The sequence below is a fragment of the Eurosta solidaginis genome, chromosome 2 (assembly GCF_040869045.1).
Source record: "Eurosta solidaginis isolate ZX-2024a chromosome 2, ASM4086904v1, whole genome shotgun sequence".
Taxonomy (NCBI): domain Eukaryota; kingdom Metazoa; phylum Arthropoda; class Insecta; order Diptera; family Tephritidae; genus Eurosta; species Eurosta solidaginis.
The window spans coordinates 56,139,225-56,160,816 of record NC_090320.1 but is presented as its reverse complement, the minus strand read 5'-3'; the positions used below and the strand labels follow the sequence as shown (position 1 = coordinate 56,160,816).

The following is a 21,592-nucleotide window of genomic DNA, read 5'->3' as shown; positions in this document are numbered from 1 at the left end:
GGAGACTGCTGGAAAATGCTCAGATATCAACGCTGCTTCGTTTAAGCTAATGTTTCGAAGTTGAGAGGAATATTTTCTTGATAGCTGCACACATCTGTATTTATTAGTTGATTCCATATCAATGCCTAGTTTCGTTCTGGTCTGTGTCTATCCGTTGAGTTGTTTTTTATAGTCCATGGGTGCTGTGGCAGTTAATGTCAATCTATGTGTCCGTGGTAGGTAACGTTAATATGCGTGTGTGTGTGCGCGGTATTGATATGTCCGAATTGTTACTTTTCCAAGGGTTGTTTTTGTAGGTATCTAGACATACCGCATGTTAGCTAAGCGGTAGGTTGAGGTAGGTAGAAATCAGTGGTTTTTGCCGTTTGTGCTGTTTTTTGTAATCTAGTTTTAAGGGTTCAAATATTTCGTCAGAGATAGTGTTGGTTTGTTCGTTTATTATCCTGCCGTCAAATGTTTTTAACTTGTATATCTCCATGTTCTCAAGTACATTGAGCCGCCGACCTTTTCCTTTTACGTGAAGTATTCGAGCCGTTGTTTTGATGTTAGCTGGGGTGCACCCCATTGGAATAAAAATTTTTTACAGCGTATTTTTTCAAAGGTGATTTTAATACCTTTCTAACGGTATAAAAATTTTTGAAATCGGTTGATTAGTTTACGCGTGATATCAAAATATCAGAAAGTAACCAAGAGATGCATTACTTAAATAAATAAAAAAAAGAAAAAAACACCCTTCTAGTTTTCAGATATGTTATATATATTAAATCTACCTTTCTAAAAAAAATTTTTTTTTAATCGCTTGGTCTTTGAAGTGTTTTCCCAGTTTGAAAAAAAAAATTTAGAAAAAAATTAAAAAATTGTTTTTCTTTCAGTGTAATATAGAATCTTTACAGTATATGTTTTCAAAGGTGATTTTAATACCTTTCTAACGGTATAAACATTTTTCAAATTGGTTGATTAATTTACGCGTGATATCCAAATATGAGAAAGTAACCAAGAGATGCATTTACTTCAAAAAATTAAAAAAAAACCCCATTTTAGTTTTCAGATATGTTATATATATTAAATAGACCTTTCTAAAATAAAATTTTATTTTTCAAAATCGCTTGATCTTTGAAGTGTTTTTTCAGTTTTAAATTTTATTTAAAAAAAAATTTTTTTCAGTGTACTAAAAATTTTTACAGTGTATTTTTTTGAAAGCTTATTTCAATACCTTTCTAATGGTATGAAGATCGTTGAAATCGGTAAAGCCATTCCGTAGTAATCACACTTTAAAAGTACCTATTATCGTGATTTTTCTAATATTTTCGGATATTTCGATACCTTGCCACGCCCACAATTTTTCGAAAATGCAATTTCTAAAAATGAGGTTGTGTTTGGGTGGGTAAGATGTAACCCCATGCAAAATTTCATCAAATTCTGAGGGGTTGGGGTTCAAAATGTACGTTTTTTTCAGCCTTTGATATGAAATTCATCTGTTATGAATACACAATTGTTTAGTACATTTCGTTATGGCATCGCATCTCCATTTTTTACTAATTACATTTTTACGTGAATCGATTTACTACTTAGTCGAGTTTTGACGTTGAACGATGATTTTTAAATTGATTTAGATTTAAAATTACATATGTTCAGCCACACTAATAGATCATGGCATAGTTCCCAAATTCATCATAATATTAAAAAAATTGTTCTAAGAAATTGTGCAGTTCAGTATTTATCGGATATTTGTAAACTCCTATTTTTACTACTAATAATTTCCGATAAATTGTAAAGAAACAACACAGTTAACGGATGTCAATTCGACTTGGGAGCAAAATGGTTGCAACTCTCAAAATTTGGGCAGCCGAGCAAACTTCTTGTGGTTGAATAATGATCGCCAATGAAGAAAGGTGTTTTAGGCAAAAATACTATGGATCCCACCCCCGGTTTCGGGGAAACTCGGTGTCATTTTTTGGTTTTTTGTTAACATATTTTGAACAACTCAAAATCAACTGATTAATACTGAGGTCAAGACACGTTGTTTGACACCTCTCCCGATATTTTTGGACGGGCATTAGCAGTCGGTCCCTGTTGTAAATTGTTATCCTTTACTTTAGCTCACAACTGCTAAAACTAGTTTAAAAATATCGGGAAAGGTGTCAAACAGGCATGCTTAACCAACGAAACGATATCATTTCGTTACGATAATCAACGTTAATAAACGAAACGAAGTCATTTCGTTTCGTTTATTAACGTTAAGATCGTCAAATTAACGAAATGATTTCGTTTCGTTTTCTGCCATATCAAAACGAACTCAATTCGTTTATGTTAATTATTAATTTCAAACTATGCTGGCAAAGCTGATTGATGGCGGAGTCATTAAAGGTGAAAGCATTAGCCAAGCTGATTGCAACTTTTCTCATGAATTTTGACAGTACAAACATTTCTCAGAGTATTTTTGACATTACCACCAACGAATTACACAAACAAATTACATAGAGTTTGTGTGTGTATGTGCGCTCGTTGTTGACACCTTACGGCTTCACCATGGCTATAGCATTGCCAGCACAATTCAAACATAAAGTATCACGTTTTTGTTAACGTTTTTAATGTTAACGAAAGCTTTTCGTTTCGGTTAAAAACGAGATACAATTTATCTTGATAATTTCTTTATCGATAATATTTCGAAGTGTTTCAACGGAAACGGTGGAAATTTTTTGATAAACGATTAGCTTAACGTTAAGGTGCATCCCTGGTGTCAAACAACGCTTCGATGATTTTGTTGCACCCACAAACAAATTGTGTTTTGTGCGGATATAGTAATGATCTCCACACTGGTTTTGGACCCACCCAGTGTACATTTTTATAAGGGCGATCCAAGGCTGCCAATGCCGAAAGGTTTTCTGCGCATAAATGCCCTTATGCCCTCCTAAATACTCGAAATTTCCGTAATACGGTAGAAAAATGGGGACCTAGTGTGCATTATCAGCCTCAAGCAAACTATTTCTAAAACAAGTAAGGAAGGCTAAGTTCGGGTGTAACCGAACATTACATACTCAGTTGAGAGCTATGGAGACAAAATAAGGGAAAATCACCATGTAGGAAAATTAACCTCGGGTAACCCTGGAATGTATTTGTATGGCATGCGTATCAAATGGCAGGTATTAAAGAGTATTTTAAGAGGGAGTGGGCCATAGTTCTATAGGTGGACGGCTTTTCGAGATATCGTCATAAAGGTGGACCATGGGTGACTCTAGAATTTGTTTGTACGATATGGGTATCAAATGAAAGGTGTTAATGAGTATTTTAAAAGGGAGTGGGGCTTAGTTCTACAGGTGGGCACCTTTCCGAGATATCGCCATAAAGGTGGACCAGGGGTGACTCTGGAATTTATTTGTACGATATGGGTATCAAATGAAAGGTGTTAAGGAGTATTTTAAAAGGGAGTGGGCCTTAGTTCTATAGGTGGACGCCTTTTCGGGATATCGTTATAAAGGTGGACCAGGGGTGACTCTAGAAAGCGTTTGTACAATAAGGGTATCAAACGAAAGGTGTTAATGAGTGTTTTAAAAGGAAGTGGGCTTTAGTTCTATGGGTTGACACCTTTTCGAGATATTGCCATAAAGGTGGACCAGGGGTGGCTCTAGAATTTGTTTGTACGATATGGGTATCAAATGAAAGGTGTTAATGAGTATTTTAAAAGGGAGTGGGCCTTAGTTCTATAGGTGGACGCCTTTTCGGGATATCGTTATAAAGGTGGACCAGGGGTGACTCTAGAATGCGATGGTACAATAAGGGTATCAAACGAAAGGTGTTAATGAGTGTTTTAAAAGGGAGTGGGCTTTAGTTCTATGGGTTGACGCCTTTTCGAGATATTGCCATAAAGGTGGACCAGGGGTGACTCTAGAATTTGTTTGTACGATATGGGTATCAAATGAAAGGTGTTAATGAGTATTTTAAAAGGGAGTGGGCCTTAGTTCTATAGGTGGACGCCTTTTCGGGATATCGTTATAAAGTCAGACCAGGGGTGACTCTAGAATGCGTTTGTACAATAAGGGTATCAAACGAAAGGTGTTAATGAGTGTTTTAAAAGGGAGTGGGCTTTAGTTCTATGGGTTGACGCCTTTTCGAGATATTGCCATAAAGGTGGACCAGGGGTGACTCTAGAATTTGTTTGTACGATATGGGTATCAAATGAAAGGAGTTAATGAGTATTTTAAAAGGGAGTGGGCCTTAGTTCTATGGGTGGACGCCTTTTCGAGATATTGCCATAAAAGTGGACCAGGGGTGACTCTATTATGTGTTTGTACAATATGGGTGTCAAATTAAAGGTATTAATAAGAATTTTAAAAAGGAGTGGTGGTAGTTGTATATGTGAAGGCGTTTTCGAGATATCGACCAAAATGTGGACCAGGGTGACCCAGAACATCATCTGTCGGGTACCGCTAATTTATTTATATATGTAATACCACGAACAGTATTCCTGCCATGATTCCAAGGGCTTTTGATTTCGCCCTGCACAACTTTTTTATTTTCTTTTACTTAATATGGTAGGTGTCACACCTATTTTACAAAGTTTTTATCTAAAGTTATATTTTGCGTCAATAAACCAATCCAGTTACCATGTTTCAACCCTTTTTTCGTATTTGGTATAGAGTTATGGCACTTTTTTCATTTTTCGTAATTTTCGATATCGAAAAAGTGGGCGTGGTCATAGTCAGATTTCGGCCATTTTTTATACCAATAGAAAGTGAGTTCAGATAATTATGTGAACTGAGTTTAGTAAAGATATATCGATTTTTGCTCAAGTTATCGTGTTAATGGCCGAGCGGAAGGACAGACGGTCGACTGTGTATTAAAACTGGGCGTGGCTTCAACCGATTTCGCCCTTTTTCACAGAAAACAGTTATTGTCCTAGAATCTAAGCCGCTACCAAATTTCACAAGGATTGGTAAATTTTTGTTCGACTTATGGCATTAAATGTATCCTAGACAAATCAAATGAAAAAGGGCGGAGCCATGCCCATTTTGAAATTTTCTTTTATTTTTGTATTTTGTTGCACCATATCATTAGTGGAGTTGAATGTTGACATAATTTACTTATATACTGTAAAGATATTAAATTTTTTGTAAAAATTTCACTTTAAAAAAAATTTTTTTTTAAAAGTGGGCGTGGTCGTTCTCCGATTTTTCTAATTTTTTTAGGCATACATATAGTAATAGGAGTAACGTTCCTGCCAAATTTCATCATGATATCTTCAACGACTGCCAAATTACCTTCTTTTAAAAGTGGGCGGTGCCACGCCCATTTTCCAAAATTTTACTTATTTTCTATTCTGCGTCATAAGTTCAACGCACCTACCAAGTTTCATCGCTTTATCCCTCTTTGGTAATGAATTATCGCAATTTTTCGATTTTTCGAAATTTTCGATATCGAAAAAGTGGGCGTGGTTATATTCCGATATCGTTCATTTTAAATAGCGATCTGAGATGAGCGCCCAGGAATCTACATACCAAATTTCGTCAAGATATCTCAAAATTTACTCAAGTTATCGTGTTAACGGACAGACGGACGGACGGACGGACGGACATGGCTTAATCAAATTTTTTTCGATACTGATGATTTTGACAATGGAAGTCTATATCTATCTCAATTCCTTTATACCTGTACAACCAACCGTTATCCAATCAAAGTTAATATACTCTGTGAGCTCTGCTCAACTGAGTATAACAAGTAAGGTGTAACCGAACATTACATACTCAGCTGAGAGCTTAGCTGCATTGGTTTCGTAGGGTTTCGTAGATGGTTTATAAGTGGTTTTTAATTCCATATCACATACGTTTGGGAAATATCGACAAAATTGTAGACCAAGGGTGACGTTTTTTGGAACGATTTTCCTTCATCCTTTGTCAAATAAGGGAAAATCACCATATAGGAAAATGAACCTAGTGTAACCCTGGAATGTGTTTGTATGACATGGGTATCAAATGAATGGCATTAAAGAGTATTTTAAAAGGGAGTGTGCCTTAGTTCTATAGGTGGACGCCTTTTCGAGATATCGCCATAAAGGTGGACCAGGGGTGATTCTAGAATTTGTTTGTACGATATGGGTATCAAATGAAAGGTGTTAATGAGTATTTTAAAGCAGTGAATATAGGTGAACATCGCATTTCTGACCATGAGACAATACACCTCGAAGTGCCAACAACAAAGCTTTGTAAAATGAGAAGGTATGCTACTGTTACATGTTGGGAATACTAAATACTATAGTGCTGAAAATCTTTTAACTTTGCTACGAACATGCGATTTCAGCTTTATGTCAATTTCCGGAGTAGAAACTAAAACTAAAGCCCTGAACGAAGTTTTAACTGAGGCTATGCAAGCTCTGACTTATATAAAGAGGACCCAAATACAGATAAGAAATAAGTGGTACGACTGAGAATTAACAAACCTGCATAAAAGAAAAATAGAATCTTATAAAACTGCTCGAAATACTGGATTTTGGGACGAATATAACGTCCTTAAGAAAATATATAAAAGAACCATAATTTATAAAAAAAAAGAAATACATGGAAGATAGAGTAAATAATAACAATGGCCATATGAAACGTATGTGGAAGTGTCTAAAAGACCTCGTCGAGCTTAATGATGATAAAAAACATATCACTAAAATTGTAATTAACGGTGAATGCCTGGAAAATGAATATGATATAGCTAATGCCCTAAATAACTTGTTTATACAAAATATTGTTGAAATTAATGATAGCATCGAAGAAATTGTAAATGGGGATGAAATAAGCGCAAATCATAGTAATCCATTTGAAACATTTAAATTTACTTATTAAAAAAAACAATGACACCTGAAGAACTACGTCCAATTAACACGTTACCTACAGATGAAAAAATTATGGAGACAGTGGTGAAGGATCAACTTGTGGCATACTTAGAGAAGCACAATGTGATTATCCCAGAACAATCGGGATTCAGGAAGAGCCATTCTTGTGAAACAGCGTTGAATATGGTAATTGCAGATTGGAAAGAAGACATGGCGGACAAAAAATTTACGGTGTCTGTCTTCTTGGATTTAAAACGGGCTTTTGAAACTGTCGATAGATCTGAGCTATTGGACGTTATGTTTAAAATTGGTTTAAGAGGAAAGGCGTTGGAATGTTTCCGGAGTTATTTGGGTGACTGAAAACAGAGAACGATAATTGAAAAGGAGGTTTCATCAGTGGTGGATGTTAACATTGGTTTACCACAAGGCTCGGTCTTGGCGCCAATATTGTTTACATTGTATATCAATGATATCAAAAGATGCTTAAAATATTGTAGAATACGTCTATTTGCGGATGATGCATTGCTTATCATAAGTGAAAAATATGCAGAATGTGCCATGCTGAAAGTACAAGAAGACCTGGAATCGCTATACAAATGGTTATGCCTTAGAAAACTGAAATTAAATGTCGAAAAAACTAAGTTCATGATATTTTGTAAAAACAGTAATATCATAGGTAACAATAGTTGAAATAATATTACGCTGAAGGTAAAAAACATGGAAATCCAAAGAGTAGACAAAATTAAGTATTTAGGAGTTTTTATTGATGATAATCTAAATTTTGGAGAGCATGTAACTTATCTGGAAAGGAAAATTGCACAGAAAATAGGCTTCATGTATAGAACATGTAAACATATCAGTCAAAGTCATAAAATATTGGTATATCGTTCAATTATTGAACCACACTTTATTTATTGTCCTACTATTCTGCTATTAAGTAATGATATATATATTAAGAAACTTCAACTACAGCAAAACAAGGCAATGCGATTTATTTTAAAATGTCCTCCAAGAACGCTAAAAATTGTAATGCTCAATAGATTAAACTGGCTTAGTATTAAACAGTCAGTTAGTTATTTCGCATTGAAATTTATACACCAACTTAAGTTAGGAATGTTACCGAATTACCTGAGTAGTAAAATACATTATAATCATGAAATCCACAATTATGGAACTAGAAATTACAATAATATAAGACTGCCTAGAATAAGAACTGAGTTCGCCAAAAGGTCTCTTGAATATTTAGGGTATAAAATGTACAATGAGTTACCTTCTGATTTGAAAGACTGTGTAAATATTAGTAAGTTCAAAGAAAAACTGTTTTTATATTGTACGTCACTAAATGTGACATGAGTTATGTTAATCTCTTATTTTAACCTAAACTAGGTCTTAAAGACCGTAATAATAAATAAATAAATAAAAATAATAAAATAAAAAATTTTACTAAGTGTAACACCAAGCTTGGAGCAGGTGTAATTAGCAATATCAGCATCAGTCAGCGATGCATGCAGCCTTGATACAAAAATGCTTCTACGAGGTGGAACGGCAGTCACCTCCCTAAGAGCACCAGGTTTTGGAGATGCCGTTTCAGAGGTAACACAATTCAGAGCAGTAGAAGCTTCGGGATAAGCAGCGGCATGAGCGCATTCGTTATTGAAATCGGTATTTACGATGGTACCCACATTCAAGTTATTTGTATGTTGAGTGCTACTATTTTGTGAAGCGCAGTATTTATTTCACTCACACCAACAGCATTGGTAGGAATTTCAGTTTGCTTCAGGCAAGCACTGCCAGTAGCAGCAGAACTGTTAGCAGCAGAGAAATCAAATGACGAAAGCCAAGATGCTATAGGGTTAGTGATTGTAGTTGTTATTGCAGCGGTCGAAACACAACCAGCATTTAATTGTTGATATGCTTCGTTAATAGCAACGCTAGGGAGGTTAAAGGCGTAATCATTGTAAATTTTACCAAGTAGCGCAACTAACAGATGATCGCTCAAAATTAGCACACAAACATCACTAATGGCCATATTACGGAAATCTTTAGGGAAATTCAAGTTAAATTTTTAAACAGACAAAATGTTGTAATTGCATTCGAGTGCCTTCCACTCTATTCGCAACATAACCACAATTTAAGCTGCCAAACTATATAGTAAACAATGGGCGTAATGTGAAGTACTTGGCACAGGCGAAAATGTAAATAAATCGCCAGAAGAACGACAATTAACGTTGTTGTTACTGTTCGCGTTAATAACACACGAATTAACAACCGCAGTCTTGAGTGCACCGATTTCCGCGGCCAAGACACTTGAATTATCACTATTAGCGTTGCTTTTGTTTTTGCCATTCTTTTTCACTTTCGCGCTGTTATTGTTATTGGCTGGAGGTAAGTATTGTATCTTTTGGCGCGAAACCAATACTATTAATATTTTTTAAAGCATCAACAAAGGCAACGAACAAAGATTATGAGTGACAAGTTGAAAGCCAGATACGATAAAGCAATTAATTCGGAAGGTTTTCAGGAAGGAGATTGGGTGGTTTTATACAACTCACAACGGAAAAAAGGTTTGTCCCCGAAACTGCAGTGTAACTGGGAAGGCCAATACCAAGTTGTAAAACGGATCAACGATGTAGTTTACCGCATACAAACCATTGGTAAACCACGAACCAAAATGAAAGTGGTTCATATGGAAAGGCTGGCGGGGTTAAGATCAAGAAATTTGTCTGGTCGGGACGATCAGACCTAGGTGGAGGGCAGTGTGACGAATATTAGCAACACTAAGGGATACTATCATCTCTAAACCGATACTAATCAGTGACTGTATGTACATAAACAAATCAATCATCATGTCTACACATATGTACATGCCAGCAGCGGAGAGAAGCTCACAAAAGTATGCAATCATCAGCAAAGTATTTCTCACACATACACATGCATATATCTGAGATGCTCACAAAAGTCGGCAATAATTTGTGCAAGTATCACTCACATATACACGCGCATATAAGAAGCTATAAACGTGCATCTGTAGTTTATAGCTGGTAAACAAGTAGTAAATTCTAGAAATAGAAACGCCTAGAAATATGCCAACGAGGAAACCGGAGAGTAGGTATTTCCTTACATTCATTGACGATTACAGTCGTTATACTGTCGTTTATTTGCTCTAAAATAAAGCAGAGGTTTTTGACAAATTAAAATTATACTTGGAACTAGTAATGAAAAAAATTTCAAAATATCCTAAGATTGTCAGATCTGATAATGGAGGGGTTTCGCGCAAAAGTTGTGGAGATTTTTTTTAGATTTAAAAAGTAATCAGCGTGAGTACACGGTGCCTTACTCTCCACAACATAATGGTGTTGCTGAGAGGAAAAACAGGACACTGGTGGAAATGGCGAAATGTATGCGAAGTGAAGCCATTAACACAGCGAACTATTTGCAAAATCTCTTGGTAACAAGAGCTACGAAATGCACGCTTTATGAAATATGTGAAGGTAGAGTCCCTAGTATAAAGCATTTGAAAGTTTTTGGTACGCAGGCATATGTTTTAATCCCGAAAGAAACACGTAAGAAATGGGATAGTAAGTCAGATTTACTTACTTTCGTAGGATATGATGACCATGCTAAGGGCTACAGGTTCGTGTATATAAATACAAAGAGAATAACATTGAGCAGGGATGTTAAATTTTTAGCGAATTCGAAAAAGTTGAGCCCACTTTGAAAGATTTTGAAGAAGAAGAAGCTGTTGATATTTTAAGTCCTCCAAATCGTAATATTGAAGAATGCAGAAAAGGTAAACATCAAGATAATCAAGCACCAAGTAGTCATTCTGAAGATGAAAATTCATTTCGAAGTTTAGATGAATGAACCGATTTTGAAAGTGATGTGGAAGATGCAGATGATATAGTGAATTCGAAAGATGTTAGTATAGAGAAAGACAATATAGGGGATAACCCGTTAAGTCAATTAGACAATTTACCTAGTGCGGAAGAAAATTCAGTACGCAGGTCGACACGATCAACAAAAGGAAAAATTCCAGCCCGTTTCACTTACAATGTTAGTGATTTTATTGCAGAACCTAAAACATATAAAGATGCAATAGACTCCTCGCAGCGAGAAGAGTGGGTTAGAGCAATGAAAGAAGAATATTTATCCCTCACATCATCAAATACATGGGAATTAGTAGTACCACCCCAAAGGCAAATATAGTTAGCTGCAAATGGACGTACAAAATTAAACGAGATGAAAACGGCAAAATTAGCCGATATAAAGCACGTCTTGTAGCAAGGGGTTTAACCAAAAATACGGCTATGATTACGATGAAGTTTTTGCGCCAGTTGTATGGCAGGCAACATTGAGGATCTTGTTGAGCGTTGCTGGTATAAAACGAATGCATGTGGTTCATATTGATGTGAAGTCAGCATTTTTAAATAGTGCTTTGGAAGAGACAATTTTTATGCAGCAACCACAGGGATTTGAGAAAAAGAATGGTAATTTTGTATGTAAATTAAATAAAAGTTTTTATGGTCTTAAACAAGCTGCAAATGTTTGGAATAATACTTTGAATGAAGTACTTATACCAGGACGATTTATTCAGAATAAAGCAGACGTATGCTTGTATACAAAATGCACCAACGAGGGAGAATTAATATATGTCTAATATACGTTGATGACATTTTAATTGCAAGTTTTGATAAAAATAGTATTGAAAATGTTGAAAAATGACTAAGGAAACATTTTGAAATTAACAGTCTTGGAGAAGTTAGACATTATCTAGGCATGGAGGTGTTCAAGGATGAAAATGGTAACTTTTGCATTAGCCAAAGGAAATATATAGAAGAGATGTTAAATAAATTTGGCCTTAAAGTTGCTAAAAGTTCTAATTATCCTTTAGATCCTGGGTATGGGAAAACGACATCTGAACCCTTATTATCTAATACTGAATATCAGCGTTTAATTGGTTCCTTATTATATATAAGTGTAAACACAAGACTTGATATTGCAGCAAGTGTATATATATTGGCAAGGAAAGTAAGCAATCCTACTAAAGAAGACTGGAACGAAGCAAAACGAGTGCTGAAGTATTTAAAGGGTACAATGAATTTTTATTTGCGATTGAGTTGTACGACTGATAAACGTGATACTCTTATTGGCTACGCCGATGCAAACTGGGCTGAGGACAGAAAGGATCGCAAGTCGAATTCAGGATATATTTTTAAATTAAATGGTGGCGCTATAAGTTGGTCTTGTAAGAAGCAAACATGCGTTTCTCTGTCATCTACCGAAGCCGAGTTCGTTGCTTTGTCCGAAGCATGTAAAGAAGCTGTGTGGATTCGGAAGCTGCTCGCAGATTTTAATATAGAACAAAGTTCACCTACCGTTATTTTTGAAGATAATCAAAGTTGCCTGAATATAATCAAAGAAGAGAAGCTTAGCAATCGTTCCAAACATATTGATACCAAAATTCATTTCGTAAAGGGTCATGTTAATAAAAATAACATAAAATGTATATATTGTCCAACTGATGAAATGGTAGCTGATATGCTGACAAAACCATTGCCAGCAGCGAAATTAAGCACTCTTCGCTCAGCTGCAGGAATAGTATTTAATTGAGGAAGGGTGTTAGAGATATCAATTTAATACTGTAAAATACTTTGTTATATTTTCACTGTTGTTGTTGTTGTTGTAGCAGTGCTTCGCCCCACCTAACAGACGCGACCGTCCACGCGGAGTCCAAGAAAACTTGCTGTTTCAACAGGGGTGGACCATAGGGAAAGGGGTGTTAGAGGCGTTGGTTCCACATTACAATTAAAGAGATGGTTGGTGTCATGTGGGGACACATTGCAAGCGGGGCATACATTTTGTATGTCGGGGTTGATTCTGGATAGGTAAGAGTTTAACCTGTTACAGTATCCAGAACGAAGTTGAGCCAGAGTGACACGCGTTTCCCTGGGGAGTATGCGTTCCTCTTCCGCAAGTTTTGGATACTTTACTTTGAGTACTGGGTTCACCGGGCAATTCCCGGCATAAAGGTCCGACGCCTGTTTGTGGAGTTCACCAAGGACCTGCTTGTGTTTTTTCGCTTCATACGGCTGTGTTCTCAGATGCCGTATTTCCTCAAAATGCTTACGGAGATGACTCCTTAAGCCCCTAGGCGGTGCTGGCTCGTCAATCAGATGTCTGTTGGGATGCCCAGGTTTCTGGGTATTCAACAGGAACTGTTTGGTCAGCATCTCGTTTCTTTCCCTGATGGGGAGTATTCTCGCCTCATTATGTAGATGGTGTTCTGGGGACATAAGAAGACAGCCCGTGGCAATTCTGAGAGCAGTATTTTGGCAGGCCTGTAGCTTCTTCCAGTGGGTAATTTTTAGGCTTGGCTACCATATGGGTGACGCGTAGCACGTAATCGGCTGGCTAATTGCTTTGTATGTAGTCATGAGCGTTTCTTTATCTTTTCCCCAGGTACTGCCAGCAAGGGATTTGAGGATTTTGTTACGGCTCTGAATTCTCGGAACAATTGCGGCTGCGTGCTCACCAAAATGTAGATCCTGATCAAACGTCACACCCAAGATTTTGGGGTGTAGGACAGTCGGTAGCGTAGAGCCATCGACGTGGATGTTCAAGATGGTCGACATTTGGGACGTCCATGTTGTAAATAAGGTCGCGGAAGATTTAGTCGGTGATAATGCCAGGTTTCGCGAGGCGAAAAAACTGGAGAGATCAGGGAGGTAGCCGTTTATTTTATTGCATAGCTCATCGACCTGTGGGCCTGGACCTGTGGCCATTACTGTGCAGTCATCGGCGTAGGAAACGATTGTGACTCCTTCCGGTGGTGAAGGTAGCTTAGATATGTAGAAATTAAACAAAAGCGGGGATAGGACACCACACCCTGTGGCACCCCTTGTTTAATTCTCCTTGGCTTTGATGTTTCGTTTCTAAATAGCACCGATGCCTGCCGACCACCCAGATAATTTGCGGTCCACCTTTTAAGACAGGGGGGAAGGGAAGACCCTTCCAGGTCTTGCAGTAACGAGCCATGGTTGACCGTATCAAAAGCTTTTGATAGGTCTAGCGCTACGAGTACTGTTCTATGGTGGGGGTTTTGATTTAAACCGCAATTTATCTGGGTGCCAATGGCATTTAGCGCGGAGGTAGTGCTATGGAGTTTTCTGAAGCCCTGCTGATGGGAGGCTAATTGCAAATTTGCTTGGAAATAAGGGAGCAAAATGGCTTCGAGCGTCTTTGCTACTGGCGATAGGAGATATCGGACGATACGACTCTCCTATGTTAGCTGGTTTACCAGGCTTTAGTAGCGGGACCACCTTGGCCATTTTCCATTTCTCGGGTATGACAAAGGTGGAAAGAGACAGGTTGAAGACCTGCGCTAAATATTTGAAACCCTCTTTCCCTAGGCTTTTAAGCATCGGCATGGCTATGCCGTCTGGGCCCACTGCTTTGGATGGTTTAGCGCGACCAATGGCGTCCTCAACCTCTTTAGCGGTGATGGTGATTGGTGACGCGCTGAATTTGTGTTTATGTGCGTGTCTATTGGCTCTCCGTCTATCTTGTCAACCGTAGGATGCATTATATATTGTCGGCAGAAAGCGCTCGCGCATTTTTTCGCATCCGACAGCACCTTATCGCCAAAGGCGATGGAAACTTTGTTGTTGTTGTTGTTTTAGCAATGCTCGCCCCACCTAAATAGCCGCGACCGATCACAAATTGTCATCAATATCCTCTAACGGGAGTCCAAAGAAACTTGCCGTTTCAACAGGGGTGGACCATAAGGAAAGGGGTGTTAGAGGCGTTGGTTCCACATTACAATTAAAGAGATGGTTGGTGTCATGTGGGGACACATTGCAAGCAGGGCATACATTTTGTATGTCGGGGTTGATTCTGGATAGGTAAGAGTTTAACCTGTTACAGTATCCAGAACGAAGTTGAGCAAGAGTGACACGCGTTTCCCTGGGGAGTATGCGTTCCTCTTCTGCGAGTTCTGGATATTTTTCTTCAAGTACTGGATTCACCGGGCAATTCCCGACATAAAGGTCCGACGCCTGTCTATGGAGTTCACCAAGGACCTGCTTGTGTTTTTCCGCTTCATACGGCTGGGTTCTCAGGTGCCGTATTTCCTCAAAATGCTTACGGAGATGACTCCTTAGGCCCCTAGGCGGTGCTGGTTCGTCAATCAGATGTCTGTTGGGATGCCCAGGTTTCTGGGTATTCAACAGAAACTGTTTGGTCAGCATCTCATTTCTCTCCCTGATGGGGAGTATTCTCGCCTCATTATGCAGATGGTGTTCTGGGGACATAAGAAGACAGCCCGTGGCGATTCTGAGAGCAGTATTTTGGCAGGCCTGTAGTTTCTTCCAGTGGGTGGTTTTTAGGCTTGGCGACCATATGGGTGACGCGTAGCACGTAATCGGCTGGCTAATTGCTTTGCATGTGGTCAAGAGCGTTTCTTTATCTTTTCCCCAGGTACTGCCAGCAAGGGACTTGAGGATTTTCTTACGGCTCTGAATTATTGGAACAATTGCGGTTGCGTGCGCACCAAAATGTAGATCCTGATCAAACGTCACACCCAAGATTTTGGGGTGTAGGACAGTCGGTAGCGTAGTGCCATCGACGTGGATGTTCAATATGGTCGACATTTGGGGCGTCCATGTATGGAAACTTTGTCTTTGTGCTTAGTCGGATTCGATAGGGACTTTACGGTGGACCAAAGTTTACCCACACCGGTAGAGAGGTTACAACCTCTTAGGTGCTCCTCCCATTTCGCCCGCTTGTGTTCATCCACAAGCAATCTGATGCGTTGGTTTATATCCCTTATTTGGGGGTCGCCTGGATCAAGCTGCCTTATAAGGTCACGTTCTCTCGCTAAGTGTGCGGCCTCCGCCGGGAAGTGGGGCCGGATTTCGGGAATTCTCCCGGCGGGAATGAAACGTGCGGAGGCGGATTCAATGACCTTGCGGAAGGCACGCTCCCCTTGGCGGGCATCAGTCGGGATAGGGAGGGCAGCAAAGAGGTTGTCTGTAAAGGATTTATATTCTTCCCACTTTCCTTTTTTAAAGTTTATGAAAGTGCGTTTTTCGGTGACGATGAAGTCGGCGGGTACGCTCGAGCGAAACAAGTATAGGCAGGTGGTCGGATGCCAATGATACCATCGGCTGCCAGTTGACGCAGTTTACGAGTTCTGCGCTCACGATTGAGATATCTGGCGAACTGTGACAGCTTCCTATCATACGTGTGGGGGCGTCTCCGTTTATTGTGCAGAACGTCGTTTCTTCTATTTGATCCGCCAACATCTCGCCCCTACTGTCCGCCCGCAAATTTGAATGCCATAGATCATGATGGGCATTGAAGTCGCCTAAATTAATGCGATTGTTTCCAGTGAGTAAGGCTCTGATACTAGGGCGGTATCCATCGGGGCAACAGGTGGCAGGGGGGATGTAGATGTTGATGATTTCTAGGTTTGCATCGCCTGACCGGACAGATAGGCCTTGACGTTCTAAGACGTTGTCCCTGCGGTCGATGCCAGGATCAAATATGTGATATTGTACAGAGTGGTGTATTATAAACGCGAGGCCGCCTCCATTTCCGCTCTCGCGATCTTTTCTGTGGACATTATACCCAGAGCAGGTCTGCAATGCAGATCGTGCTGTGAGTTTAGTCTCTTGAATCGCAGCAATGCGGATGTTGTGCCGCTTCATGAAATTGACTATCTCCGTAATCTTCCCAGTTAGTCCATTACAGTTTAACTGCAGAATTCTGAAGTGCATGAGGGGAGACGTCGCCACTCTGGGGGTAAGTGACGGGTGACTACGCCTGGGTTGAGGAAGGCCAGGACGCAATTGCTGTTGTGGCCCTGGGACTGGGCGTCCTTGGGCAAGCATTGGGGTACCCGGATGATTTGGGTTTGCGACCTGGCAACATGGCGCGATGAAACCCTTCGAGGGGTTGCCGTCGCGGAGACCAGAACATCTAGGAAAGTGGCACCACCCAAGACAGGAGCTGCATTGGGCGGATGTCGCAAACATATATATTCTGTGCTGGCAAACGGTGCAAACGGAGGTAGGGACTAAGAGTCTGTTTCCCTGACCTACACGATTGCTGCCGGAAAAGAGGGGGGGAGAAGACGGGGGCAGTGGCTGTTGCTCAGCATTGCTTCCGACTCTACTACGAAGATTGTAGTTATGAGTGGTAGCAGCTGTTTGAGTTGTTGGCGCCGTAAGGCGCGAGCAGCAGCGGGTACTTGTTGTGGCTTGCTGAGCAGCGGGGCTGCTGGAAGGTAATGGGGGGCGCTTAGACGTAGACTACGGGGCGCCCTTGGGCGTGAACAGCAAGGAGCCACAAAAGATTTATAAAAGTTACGTGGACGTCGGGTTTTGGGATCAAGCCCAGAACAGCCTGTCCGATGCAACCATCCCTTACACGAGACACACTGAACAGAGTATGACCGTCCTAAAAAGATTCTTTTCCGGCAGATGCAGCAAAACCATTTCTCAGGACCGGGGTCAGGAGACGGACCCGGATTGGATTCGATACCTTCCCGGAGCAAGAGAATATGGAGCAGTCCTGCTGCAAGGAGCTGCTGGGAGGATGACAATTTGTGGGAGGGACAAAACAAATTAAATGGGGTTACACTGAAATGACAGTCCTTGGTCGGAAAAAATCCCGAGTCGCTCCGGTACATAGAACCGACTGCCTTGGGAAGCGATATTTTCACTGTAACAATTTATAATAGCAATCAATCTAATCGAGTTATTTCTGTCATCCACATAAAATATTTTTTCATTCTGTAAGAAGTTTTGTTACAATGAAGTCTTTTATAAAATCCTAGTTTTTTCTTCCTGCGCATATACGTTTGCAATATCAGTTTGATTTAAGCACGCTATCAGTTGCGAAGTATAAGTGTTATTGTGAAGTACTTGAATAAAGACCATTTTGCATCATTTAATACTGGAGTTATTAAGCGATACGAACGTTAGTAGAAGGTGTGAAATAAGCGGAGTTTCAGTAAATTCGTTATAATTGAACAAAAGATGTAATCAAATACGAGCCGTAACCGTGGGCATCTTGCGCAACCAATCTAAAAGTATCTTATCAAATATCAACAGAAATCAGCTGTTCTATCAATCAATTAAAACTTACAGCTTGCGCTGCCATCTGGCGTATGAGAGCAACTGCCAGTAATGCAGTGCAAATATTCACAATAGTTACCTGTGGTTCAAATAGTTCAATTTCGCATGCTTTCTTCCCCTGATCAAATAAGATTATTATGTAGTATGAGATATGAAGAATAAATTCATGATAACCACATTCAAAAATGATTCAAAAATCTCAATCAAAACAATTGAAATATGTTCACGAATATGATCAGGAAATAACTGTGGAAAGCAGTCAAATATTACTCTAAAACAATTAAAGCTCAATTTTAGAATGATATCAAATATGAATAAAAAGCGTTTCGAAATAGGAATCATAAATGATTATTCAAGAATAATCACATTTAAGGTACATTTTTCTCCCGAATATACATTAATTTTCGAACGGAAAATGCTTTCAAATTTGAACGTTTTAATCATATTTTATCATATGATATTTAAATGTTTTTTGATCAAAATTTTCAAAAATGCTGGCTGGGTGTTTAGGAAAAGTAAACTGCCCTTGGGACACTTTGGCAAACTTTTTCGCGATTATACTGTATTATGCCCCTAATATTTTGTATCGTAGAGGAAAATATGAGGCTTTTGTTAGCAGTTTTTACTTTTGCAAAACGGCACGTTATTTTTTTTTGCTCAGTTAGTTTAAGAAAGTTGTAAAAAAAATATGAAGTTAACCCTACATGTCCTGAGTTTAAAATTTAACTTGCCGTTCTTTTTTCGTCCATTTCTTTATTAAAGTAATAATAAAGTGGCAAAATATTACCGAAATTGTTCCCTCCCCACTACCTTAGAATTCATACACCGATTTCGGAAGCCATCAATATTTTTTTTTTGTTGTACTACTAAATCTGCCTCTCCCATCGTGGTTTTTATGATAGAGGGGGTTAGATATACGGTAACCATGTATTCAGGGTAATTTTTTTGAGGAAATACTATTTGTTTCCAAATAGCGAATTTCCCGATCCGAATATATAAGAGGTAGTTCCTTACTTTTGCACGGAACTGCTAACTCTCGTTCAAAACATGGGGAGGCCTAAAAAAAATCAAGGGTTTGGAACGGCTCTGTACGGAAATAAATTTGGTCCCAAAACCGGTGTTGAACCCACCAGGCGTTACTTTTTTGTACGTCGCCGCAGATCCTACCACCGGTCTTTGCCCGCCCAATAACTTTAGCGGTTTTTTTTTAACGAATATCTTTCAGTAAACGTAAGTATGGTTCTAAAACGATTTTCTTGACATCTCTCCCGATACAAACTGAAATTCATCATAGAGCCGCATCAGCCCAGCGGGTTAGGGGGTTAGAATATACCCGCGGTAGGTACGCCTGTCGCAAGAGGCGACTAAAATACCGGATTCAAGATGTTTGTGTAGCGCAGCCCTTTCAGGTTGCCAGCGAATACAAAGCTTCTCCAAACCCAATTGTCAACCTCACCTATCCGTGGTGAATCCTGTTTCATTAACAACCGAGACTCTAGCGACACCGAACTCCTCATGGATCTAGGGGTGCGATGGCGGAATGACCTAGAAAGTCGCATGTGGTCATAACAAATAATTCCCGAGATGGTCGGGCTTGGTACCCGAACGTACCGGATCTGCATCCGGCAAAGGATCATCAACCCGATAACACTCCCCAAGGCCTTCGGAGAGTGTCCTTATCGCTACAACAACAACAACTAACCGAGTCAAGATTTGTAAAGCCCGTATTAACCCATTGAATTCCAATCAAACATATACTTTGAAATCTTCTCTGTCACACTCTTCTTGTTATCCTCTTATTTTTTCTCAAACTACTGTTCTTACTTTTACTCTCACCATCCCTCTTCTTCTTGTTCCCTTTTCGCATTACTTTTCCGACTTCCCTACTTTTCCTACTTTGTTTTGACTCTTCCAATGTGTAGATATATCGAATCTAGCTCTTTCTTCCATTTCTTTATTAAAGTAATAAAAATATTACCAAAAATTGTTCCTCCCCATTACCTTAGAATTCATCCCCGATTTTGAAAGGCATCAAATTTCTTTTTTTGTTGTACTACTGAATCCACCTCTCCCATTGTGGTTTTTATGATAGAGGTGGTTAGATATACGGTAACCATGTATTTGTATTTTTGTTTTCAGGGTTTGTATTCAGGGTAATTTTTTTGAGGAAATACTATCTGTTTCCAAATACCGAATTTCCCGATGCGAATAAATAAGAGGTAGTTCCTTACTTTTGCTCGGAACTGCTAACTCGCGTTCAAAACATGGGGAGGCTAAAAAAAAAAACAAGATTTTGGAACGGCTCTGTATGGAAATAAATTTGGTCCCAAGACCGGTGTTGAACCCACCAGGGATTACTTTTTTGTACGCGGCCGCAGATCCTACCACCGGTCTTTGGCCGCCTGATAACATTATCGGTTTTTTTAAGGAATATCTTTCAATAAACGTAAGTATGGCTCTTAAACCATTTTCTTGACATCCCTCCCGATTTTGGAGGTGTATTCACAGTTTTGAGCTAAGTTAAAGAATTGCCAAAGAGTATGAAAACTCTACCAATGATTTTTTTCTTCTTACCTTTAACAAACTGTCCAGATCATTTTCAGATTCTTCGTTCTCTTCGAGTATGTAATTTTTCGTTGTAGAAATTTGTAAATTATTCAAATCAGTGTCAATGCCCATATCTATTACCGCATGCTCAAATTCAGATTCTAATGGCACTTTCGCACAATCTTCATTCCACATCTTTAATTCCTCATTAACTTCGGGCAAAATAACCACAGAATAATCAGTTTGCATATCTTCAACAGTCGTAACAGATAGTCCTCCATGTACAGGAGTTGGTGGCAGTGGTGGAGGTATCTTAAATTCCTGTTTTACGGGTGTATGTACAACATTTTCCCCACCGTCCATATTTTCTAACTTCACATCCTTTGCTAATTCAATATCCTCTAAACTTTCTACGTGAATACTTGGAACGCGGCGAATACCTTTGACTTCCGAGGTGTTTTGTTGTAGATGGGTTTTAGAATTGGTATAAATGGGTGGTGACTGCGACATGATGATTTACTAAACGATTATATGGAGAGCCATTAAATACAGTTGCACAGATCTGATTAAGATTTAACGTTATATTTCGTTTGCTTACCTTAGCCAAAATTAAAATAAACGTTGAACAATATAAGTATGAGGTAAATTCAAAAAATTAATTTAAACTGGCCACTGAATATTCAAAACAAATAAATGCATAAAAACCACTTTAAAGTATCAAGAAATGGTTGGTAAAAGCTTGATAATAATAGTATTGAAAATTTTTTTGGCAACAAATTACACCAGAGATCATAAAATCCAATGAACTTTTCTATTTCCAGAAAAAAATCCGCTCGTCATTTAAACGAAAACGTCAAAGCAAATTTGATTACCGTTTTCTTTCGTTTTGTTTTTGTTGCAAATTTGAATGGAATTCCATAGGGCTGGAAAACTGTCGATTACATTTCCCATGTTTCGAACAAAACTATCAATACTATCGAAAAAGCCTTAAAGGGCCAATTAAGCTGCCTTAACCCTAACGCCATAGTCGTAACCATACCCATATCCATAGCCATCTCCGATGTGATCTATTATTCGGTGTGATCGAATA

At 39.0% G+C, this 21,592-nt stretch overlaps 1 protein-coding gene across 1 annotated transcript in view; it reads right to left on the bottom strand.

The window, feature by feature from the left end:
- Positions 1 to 21,353, bottom strand: part of cup — a 203,027-nt gene extending 181,674 nt beyond the window's left edge. Inside the window, exons 1-2 of the mRNA XM_067765374.1 lie at positions 21,101 to 21,353; positions 20,530 to 21,021 (exon numbers count right to left, since the gene is read on the bottom strand). Coding sequence (XP_067621475.1) covers positions 20,530 to 21,012 — 483 coding nt within the window. The 5' untranslated portion in view covers positions 21,013 to 21,021; positions 21,101 to 21,353. The remainder of the gene's footprint in view (positions 1 to 20,529; positions 21,022 to 21,100) is intronic.
- Positions 21,354 to 21,592: the final 239 nt, after the last annotated feature.